This window comes from Paecilomyces variotii, assembly GCF_004022145.1.
Source record: "Paecilomyces variotii strain CBS 101075 chromosome Unknown C8Q69scaffold_1, whole genome shotgun sequence".
Taxonomy (NCBI): Eukaryota; Fungi; Ascomycota; class Eurotiomycetes; order Eurotiales; family Thermoascaceae; genus Paecilomyces; species Paecilomyces variotii.
The window spans coordinates 2,144,777-2,153,023 of NW_021167140.1; the positions used below are offsets into that span (position 1 = coordinate 2,144,777).

Consider the following 8,247-nt stretch of genomic DNA (forward strand, 5'->3'; position numbering starts at 1 on the left):
GTCAAGAGGTCGCCAGATCATCACCGAGGTGCGACTAAACCGGCGGTATAATGAACAAGGCAAACTTCTGGCTGTCAAGATCCCACCACAAGCGGCACAAGTATGTAATCCTTTTTATTTATCCTTAGTCCCTGGTTTGCATATGCAACCATCGTTCGGTCTGGCATTCAATCCAATCGTTTTTCATATCCTACTGGAGACATCGATGGAGTTGGTCCCCATCGTCGCGCCACCGCGTTGCGTGTCTCAACCGCCATCACCCTCCCATTGCTGTACACTTCAAGTCTTATTAGTCTGTTGAGATTTATCTTGTATATCTTATTTTCCTGCCATTACCGGAGCCCCCTGCGAGCGTATAAGACATTGTAAAGACGAGATTTGTTCGATGCGTGGCATCCGCGCTGAGCCCACGAGAGGGCCTAAAAGTGAAGTCACTGCGCAAGTTCCAAATTTTGCTCCGTTCTTTGTTTGTCGGATATTAAAGATCCAGGTAGACCAACAAGGAGTTCTCCTTTTTGGTCGACTGGCAGAAAGCCATTATCGGATATTAGGAGAGTAGTTGAAGCTCCAACCAGCAAGTTTTAATGGCTCGCTACTGATGAGATTGAAACGCGCGTTTTGAAGGACATACTTCCATGTCCCCGTTTGCATAGACTCCCAACGATAGCAATCTAGGGATTCCCCTAGAAAGAACTGCGTATGTTGATTTGATTGAGGCGCCTTTTCAGGAATGAACGGTAGGCCGGTCCGCCCGTGGTTGACGCTCTTTCATTTTCAAGGCCCTTTCTCCCTTCTCCGTCATTACCTCGAGAATTGCGTCCAGGTCCTGCGGTTTAACAATCTCCCAAACGCTGTTCTCAACCTGATTCCATTGGTAAAATTTGTTCCCAGACTGAAATAGAACAAAAGGCGAACCGGTATCCGGAGTTGTAACCATAATTGGTCTAGGATCCTTCAGGCCAAATTCTATGGCCATACACTGGCCATCACTATTTTGAGGAGCCCATTCGTTTTCGTAGTCAATTTCTTCAGGGTCAATGGTCCAGCCTTTTGGCGGTTTAATCTTGATTAAGGTCTTAAGTCAGCAGAATACCATTGTAAAGGAATAGAATATATACATACTGATGTCATTATGGTTTGATTAACAGTAATGTTAAATGGAAACTCCATGTTTGATCAGTTGGAGAGAACGAAAGGCTTGATGACAGACACTTCTTTTTCAATGTAATGTTGATGTCATGAAAGTGGAAGATTATCGGCGCACAAAGCGAACGCCAGGTGATCTGTCAATCATCCATTTGCAGCTCCTAAATATAGGATGTACTAGATCACTAGGATCTAGATTCTTTGTATGCTAAAGATAAATATGGGATCAGATCCCTCCCCTAGACCTAGAAGCAAGCAAGCAATTCAAGGTGTCTAGGTCAGACCTTGCTTCCGTGCCATTCAATATTCGATAAAGATAGCCTTAGTTCACGTGATATCTCACCTTCCCACGCCGGCTTCGAACAACGCTGACCCTAGTAGGAGTAGAATGACTAAGGAAGTGATCATAGAGTTGGGAATGACCATGGTCACGGAGGTTTTCGAAGAGCTTTCAGTGCCTTTGTTCTATGTGTCGAATTCGTCCACAATGCGTAGACTGCCTGAGTTCCTCATACCTGCCAGGGCTTCTCGCCGGAGATTGGCTAGGGATGGAGGTTAACATAGTAAATATTGAGACTCAGTGAAGTAATCTTGGCTGGACCAAGTATCATCGTCGGCATAGCTCGGAATTTCAAACTATGACGAAGGTCGGCAGAAACCAGTTGCCAGAACCGGACGGTAGGCGAGCACAGGTTAACGTCAAAGTCCATCTTCTCGTAATGAATTATATTATAATTTGAAATTAGTTCTATCTCCATTATTCGTTATGCATACTAGTCCTTGCATAGGACGGACAAATAATGGTGGATAATGATAATATCACCAAAGATGGCCAAGACGAGACGCCAGAGCCAGTTCCATTCTGGAGCCCCCATTTGAGAGGTGTTCGTGCCCAAGTTGTGCGGAAATTGGCGCTGATGAGTGGGTTTTCAATTTATCCATACTTATGTGAGCTAGACTGATATCAACCTGTAGTTCTTTTCCTTTGCGTATTCATTGTTGGCGTCTTATCCTTGTACTGGGCCATTTTGTTCCGGGAAGAGAAGAACCTACCAGCGCTCAAGGTCTGGGTTGTCGACTTTGATGGTCAAATTGAACCATATCATTCAAGTGGCTCCAGACCGCTCGTTGGGCCAGTGATTATCAGCGTCGCGACGCAGATCATCCAGAATATTACTGGTACCCTGGGATTTACGATCAAACCACCGGCAGATTTTGGCAATGACCCATTTGCAGTCAGACAGTCAATTTACGATGAGAGAGCCTATGCAGCTATCATAGTCAATGCTAATGCTACAACTCTGCTACGACAAGCTATCGTGCAGGGTAATACCTCATACGATCCCTTTGGAGCTGCCCAAGTCATCACTATATCCGCGCGAGATCAGACGACATATCCGATATACATCTCAACCCCGCTGTTTGAATTTCAGATCACAGCCCTGACTGCATTCGGTCAGCAGTGGGCCAGTGAATTAGCCGCCAATTCGTCTTTGGATTTCTCCCGCGTACCGCAGGCTGTGAACCCCGGGATAGGTTTCACGAATATTGATCTCCGGCCGTTTACCCCCCCAGTCGCTACACCAGCTGTAACAATAGGTCTGATCTATCTTATTGTGATTGCATTCTTCAGCTTTCCCTTCATGATGCCCATACATTCGATATATATCAATCAGAGATACCCCCTCCGAATCAGCCACATGATAGTATGGCGGATTCTGTCTACTGTGGTGGCTTATTTCTTTCTATCTCTATGCTACTCCATCGTCTCTCTTGCATATCGGATTCCTCTCAGCAACCACCCTGCTCCGGACACAGAATCAGCCTCGAACCCCAATGCATATGGAAAAGGCTCATTTGTCGTGTTTTGGATGTTGAATTGGGTTGGAATGGCGGCTCTCGGATTTCCTTCTGAGAACATGGGAATGATACTGGGCTCGCCCTGGAATGCATTGTGGTTGATCTTTTGGATCATCACCAACGTTGCTACTGGGTTTTATTCCCTGGATCTGGCCCCCGGGTTCTTTGCATGGGGCTATGTATGGCCGCTTCATAGAAGTAAGTATATATTCCCATCTACATCTTTCCCAGTCAACTCCCGGTGATATCAATTAGCAGTTATTCAGTTGTTGAAGGCTCACGGACGATATTGTTCGATACCCACTCTCGGATTGGTCTCGATTTTGGTGTTCTGTTTGGCTGGGCAGGTGTCTCCGTCGCTTTATTTCCTTTTGCGGCCATGTTTATGCGATGGAAGAAAAAGAAAGGTATGTCATAGCCTACATTTCCCCTGCGTTTATATACTGTAATCTGGGGGCGGGGGGGGGGGGGTTTCAGGAATATGGACGTGGAATTTATGGCATCCACACCTGTGTCCTTACTGCATCTTTTTTCTTGCCATGTACTGTACATACTACGATAAGTATACTCTACACGAGAGACCATGTCCAAATAATATAGAAAAATCATGAATCCAGTCTATAAGAACATTCTCTAACTAAAACCTAAATTTCCCATATAATACACAGACCAAACAAACCTATATTCTAACACCCAAACATTTAATCAACCGGCTCCTCCGGCTGTTCTCCCATCCCAGCCAACTTGTCTCTAGCTTGCTTCTTTCCGTAATCAGTCACGTTGGGGTTATGCATAGCACTGTATCATCAAAAAAAAATTAAATGTTAGCATCATCTCCGCATTTAGTGCAAAAACCAGCTTTTATAAAAAGAATCAAGGAGGACACATACGCCTTCAACCCTCTCTTCACATTCTGCGGCATTTTCTCCCCTTCGCTACTACTGCCGTCACCTCCATATTCTTGCTCGAGAATCGCTTTGTCTTTGGCCTTGGCTGCGTCGGAGACGTTGGGGTTGTGAATTGCACTGTTTCATAATCGGAAGGAATGGGTTAGCGTTGATGGGTGGATTATAAGGAAACGAGAGATTGAATAAGAGAGTGAGTTTTGAAGAAGTAACATACGCTTTCAGACCTCGCGCGCGGTTCTGGTCTTTAGGCATTTTTGTAGATTTCCTTTCCGAAACGTGTATGATAGATAAGTTATAAGATGAATAGATATCACTTCTTTTTTTCTTCTAAGAAGAAGTTTAGTAGATAATAGATACTGATACTGATAGAACGGTATCACACATGACAGCTAGCGCGACAAGGGAAAACATGGGGACGAATTTATATCCTATTTCCCTCCCAGTTTCCCTCTCCATTTACGACATAGACGTCCTTCTTCTTCGCCTCCACCCCGTAAATGTAAGATACGCCATCGAAAAGTGGCATCATAACATTACAGTGTTTGGCCTTCAATGGCAAAATATCCTCTTGATATGGTGCCCCTAATTTGCCTATAGCTGGCCCTATAGACCATATTTGGTATTACTGCATAGTACCTAAGGTACTATTATGGTTTGTAGATACACGGACCGCACATCCCTGCGCCTCTCGGGGTTCGGATCCCGCAACGTCATGTTGCTATAAACCGCACGTCAGGGATAAGCGAAGCATTACGCGAAATAATCCGGGCAAATGAAATGTATAAGTTGTTGATTTAAGTATATAGTGAATGGCGAAGAATATGTAGAAAGGAAGAGAAAGAAGAACGTAGATGGCAAATAGCATTCTCTCCGTTCATTTTGGCCGTCAGGGAGGACGAGTCGAAAGATTACGTGGGTGGCGATATGAAGAGATGTAGAAAAGGGGAGTATGGAGGAAGGAATTAGAATGGTTATTCAGTTAATTAGATTGTCTCATGAGGAAGGCTTTATCAGCTAATTCGAACCAAGCTAAAGTGCTTCCATAGAACAGAGCAGAATTCATAATTACAACATTGGCAAGCTCAAGTTATGTAAAGCAAATCGGAATAAATATGCGTCTGATTAGAACCTGGTACTTGAAATCGATATATAAGTCTATTAACGCCGTGTACGTCCCAACTCCTATAGTAACCATATGTATGCCCTTAAAAACCCAACCATCGTAGTAAAAACGACACCCACGAGCGTGGCACAACTGGAATATTCGCATGTACCACACTCTTCCTTGTTTCCTTTTGCGACCGCTGGTAGACTAGTTCTCCATTGACCCAGACCGCCTTCACATTTCGATCATCGCCGCTCCAGACCCATTTCTGGATCTTTTCTTCCCATGACTCCCAGCCAAAGATGTCGACATTTCCCTGGGGGTCATTGATGGTTTCGGCAGATCTGTCTTCAACAGAACTCAGTTCGATAAGTTGTGCGTCCCAGAACATGCCAACTTCGAAACCACCGATCTGGTCAGCCATGTCGACGACTTTTGCGCCTCCTCTTGTCGCGAGATATAAGGCTTCCTCAACACTGAGATTCTCTCTTCCCGTTTGCTGTTCTGCGCTGTATGAGACGAGACGAGAGACGAGGATTGCCTGGCGAACTGCTTCAAGGACACTCGGGCTGTAACCACCGCTGACGTCCGTGCCCAACCCAACCGCAATGCCATCGTCGAGGAGCGTGCGGACCGGACAGAGACCCGAGCCTAGAGCAGAATTCGATGCTGGACAGTGCGATATCTTCGCCTCTCGTGAATGGATCAGCAACCGTTCAGCTGGCGTGAGATGAACTGCATGTGCAAGAATTGTCCGAGGAGTTAGGAGGCCATGGCGGTCATAGACATCGGCATAACTTGTGGAATCAGGGAAGAGCTCTCTCACGAGAGCGACTTCATTCTTGTTTTCGGAGATATGAGTCTGTATCCGCAACGGAGGATCGAACGAGGCAGCCAATTTTCCCAGGCCTGATAGCGAGATCTGGCTACACGTTGGTGCGAATCTTGGTGTAATGATAGGAGCGACAACTCTGCCCGCAGGATCAATTGATCGAATATGGGCGATGGTAGCCTCCGTGGCTCTCAGGGATTCCTCTGCGGAAGCGTCACGATAGTAATCTGGACAAAAGTCGGGATTATCCATGCAGATGCGGCCGATAAATGCTCGCTGACCACGTTTGAGACAGAGATCAGCCAGCAGATTGGTGGCTGGAACATGAATAGTGGCATAGTAGGCAGCACACGTGGTTCCATTCGATAATGTACGCGCAATGACCTTTTCGTAGGCTGTCAAGGCCTTTTGCGGAGCAACATCCGATCCATCTCCGTAAGAGGATTCTAGAGGAAATGTGTATTTCTCTAGCCAATCAAGTAACGTTGAAGAACCGAATATCCCCGAATTAGGATATTGTGACGCATGAATATGTGTGTCTGCCAAATCTGTTAGTTGTTTCCACTACAAGATAACACATTCATTTACGAGAATCCAACCTAGAAAGGTCTCACACAAATTTTGCAAACCGGAACATTGAGGGAGACGTTACTTACCAATAAACCCTGGGAAAAAGAAGCCATGCCTCTTCTCACTCGCCTTGACTACTCTCACCGCTGTCTTCTCTCCATCCTCCTCCTCTTCAACATCTCCAGAAACAACCCTCCATCCCTTGTCTTGTAGTAAATCATGCAACTTTTCTTCTGTGCAGACACCCCAGTCAAACCCCTCGACACGCCCGCTCTCATTCGAAACCCACAGTGCTCCATGATTAATGTCCAGAACATGCTTTTGTCCCGAACTGGCGGGTATCCGTGGCAATTGAATAAATGTGCCATAGAAAATAGTATATACGGGAGGCATCATGCAACAAGAGTGGATGTCAAATGTCACACAGCTTGAAGAACCTGACGCTAGTGCAGTGTAATGCCCTCGCCTATATAGAGCTTGCAACAATGTATGGATCTGTTACGGCTCGAGCAAAATGCGGAAATCGAAAAAAAAAAAAAAAAAAAGAGAGAGAGAGAAAGAGAGAGATGGAACAATGAAATTGGAAGCACAGGAAGGTGGGATCTTCCACCTCTTTATATATATATATATATAGATGATGTTTGCTGCGATAAGAGCGGAGAAAGCAGAAAGAGTGGCCTGATGGGATGATCTGCAATGGAGACGCGATAGCGACTTCTATCTCCGACGACACCCGTCGAGACAGCTGAACCGCTCCTGCAGAAGACAAATAGTTACTGGAAAGAAAATCTGGAATATCAACTGAAGCGATGAGACTGCAAACTCTCCAAAAAGGCCAATCCAAGCCCCAGCTGGCAGGAAAACAAGCCTCTTCTTATATCTCGAATCCAGGAACGATGGCGGGAATCCAGCCCGATCTCCGGCCCGCTGGGGTCTAAAATGTTGAAGGCCCCCTCCGGCTGCCCCCTTTCGGCGCCCTGCTCCCTAGTGATCACGTGACCTAGGCGAGCCCATATAGGCTTCGCCTAGCTCCTAGATCCAATTAAGCAAGCTTTCTCCCGCTTCCTTCAGGTTATGTCGCCCTTGTTTTTACCCCTTGAGCTACGAGCTAGTTACCTATTAAATTAATATTTTATTTATCTTATTGAATTCTTTGGGTTCTATTTACCTATTATAAGCTTTTATAGCTTTAAAATACGCCCTATTTTAGTATTTAATTAACCTGTGAAAATTTTTCTCTAATAAACCCCTAAAAAGCCCTAACTGCTAAAAGTGCTGGCTTAAAGATAGGTACATTTAGTTACCTACTATAGTCCAATATAGTATAATAGTATTATTATTTTAAATACTATATTACCTCTAAAAAAGCTTTATTAGTTATTTAATTAAATTTAAATTATAGTCTAATACCTATTATATATATATAGGCAGCTGTATTTAAAGGATTCCTAGTTATTTTAGTATTATAATAAGTAGCTAATTCTCTATTAAATAAACCGATCCTTTCTATAGAGCTAGCAGACCCTATTTTTAATAAGCAATTATAAAAGAAGACTAGGATAGTATCTATATAGCTAGAGGAGATTTATATAAAGATCTTCTATAATACTTTAATAGAGTTAGTTTATAAAACTACTCCTTTATTATATATTCTCTTATAGGAGATGCTTTACTAACCTATAGAGTAAGAACTAAATAATATCTATTTTATTATATTGGAGATATATTAGGGTTTATTCTTATATTTAAACGCCTAAAATTATTAATAATTAATATTATAATTAGTGCTAGCTGCGAACTCTATTACTTTATTAAATCTTCCCCTA

General features: G+C 44.0%; 4 protein-coding genes across 4 annotated transcripts; 1 reads left to right on the forward strand and 3 right to left on the reverse strand.

Annotated features, from left to right (window-relative positions):
- Positions 1–724: 724 nt before the first annotated feature.
- Positions 725–1,131, reverse strand: C8Q69DRAFT_503073 (hypothetical protein; the record flags this gene model as incomplete). Its single annotated transcript, XM_028632455.1, has 2 exons — positions 725–1,063; positions 1,123–1,131. 2 exons carry the CDS (start codon positions 1,129–1,131, stop codon positions 725–727), a joined length of 348 nt encoding a protein of 115 aa, XP_028489194.1.
- A 728-nt stretch (positions 1,132–1,859) lies between these two features.
- C8Q69DRAFT_451588 (hypothetical protein) lies at positions 1,860–3,452 on the forward strand. Its single transcript, XM_028629501.1, has 3 exons — positions 1,860–2,067; positions 2,122–3,204; positions 3,273–3,452. The coding sequence occupies exons 1-3, from the start codon at positions 1,947–1,949 to the stop codon at positions 3,422–3,424; spliced, it is 1,356 nt and encodes a 451-aa protein (XP_028489195.1). The 5' UTR covers positions 1,860–1,946; the 3' UTR covers positions 3,425–3,452.
- A 206-nt stretch (positions 3,453–3,658) lies between these two features.
- C8Q69DRAFT_29208 (putative conidiation protein Con-6) lies at positions 3,659–4,269 on the reverse strand. Its single transcript, XM_028627031.1, has 3 exons — positions 4,129–4,269; positions 3,897–4,031; positions 3,659–3,804 (listed from the first exon to the last, which is right to left on the reverse strand). Exons 1-3 carry the CDS (start codon positions 4,164–4,166, stop codon positions 3,708–3,710), a joined length of 270 nt encoding a protein of 89 aa, XP_028489196.1. The 5' UTR covers positions 4,167–4,269; the 3' UTR covers positions 3,659–3,707.
- Positions 4,270–4,882: 613 nt separating this feature from the next.
- On the reverse strand, positions 4,883–6,966 carry C8Q69DRAFT_451592 (chlorohydrolase family protein). Its single transcript, XM_028629502.1, has 2 exons — positions 6,508–6,966; positions 4,883–6,390 (listed from the first exon to the last, which is right to left on the reverse strand). The coding sequence occupies exons 1-2, from the start codon at positions 6,815–6,817 to the stop codon at positions 5,120–5,122; spliced, it is 1,581 nt and encodes a 526-aa protein (XP_028489197.1). The 5' UTR covers positions 6,818–6,966; the 3' UTR covers positions 4,883–5,119.
- Between the last annotated feature and the right edge of the window lie 1,281 nt (positions 6,967–8,247).

Bases quoted from the DNA above. Each gene is read 5' to 3' on its own strand.
- C8Q69DRAFT_451588 (XM_028629501.1), top strand. From the start codon at position 1,947: ATGGTGGATAATGATAATATCACCAAAGATGGCCAAGACGAGACGCCA. The intron at 2,068-2,121 runs GTGGGTTTTCAA...ATCAACCTGTAG, and splicing joins GCGGAAATTGGCGCTGATGA to TTCTTTTCCTTTGCGTATTC. The intron at 3,205-3,272 runs GTAAGTATATAT...GCAGTTATTCAG, and splicing joins TGTATGGCCGCTTCATAGAA to TTGTTGAAGGCTCACGGACG.
- C8Q69DRAFT_29208 (XM_028627031.1), bottom strand. From the start codon at position 4,166: ATGCCTAAAGACCAGAACCGCGCGCGAGGTCTGAAAGC. The intron at 4,032-4,128 runs GTATGTTACTTC...ATTATGAAACAG, and splicing joins CGCGCGCGAGGTCTGAAAGC to TGCAATTCACAACCCCAACG. The intron at 3,805-3,896 runs GTATGTGTCCTC...TTGATGATACAG, and splicing joins GTGAAGAGAGGGTTGAAGGC to TGCTATGCATAACCCCAACG.
- C8Q69DRAFT_451592 (XM_028629502.1), bottom strand. From the start codon at position 6,817: ATGATGCCTCCCGTATATACTATTTTCTATGGCACATTTATTCAATTG. The intron at 6,391-6,507 runs GTAAGTAACGTC...CAGATTTGGCAG, and splicing joins CTTTTTCCCAGGGTTTATTG to ACACACATATTCATGCGTCA.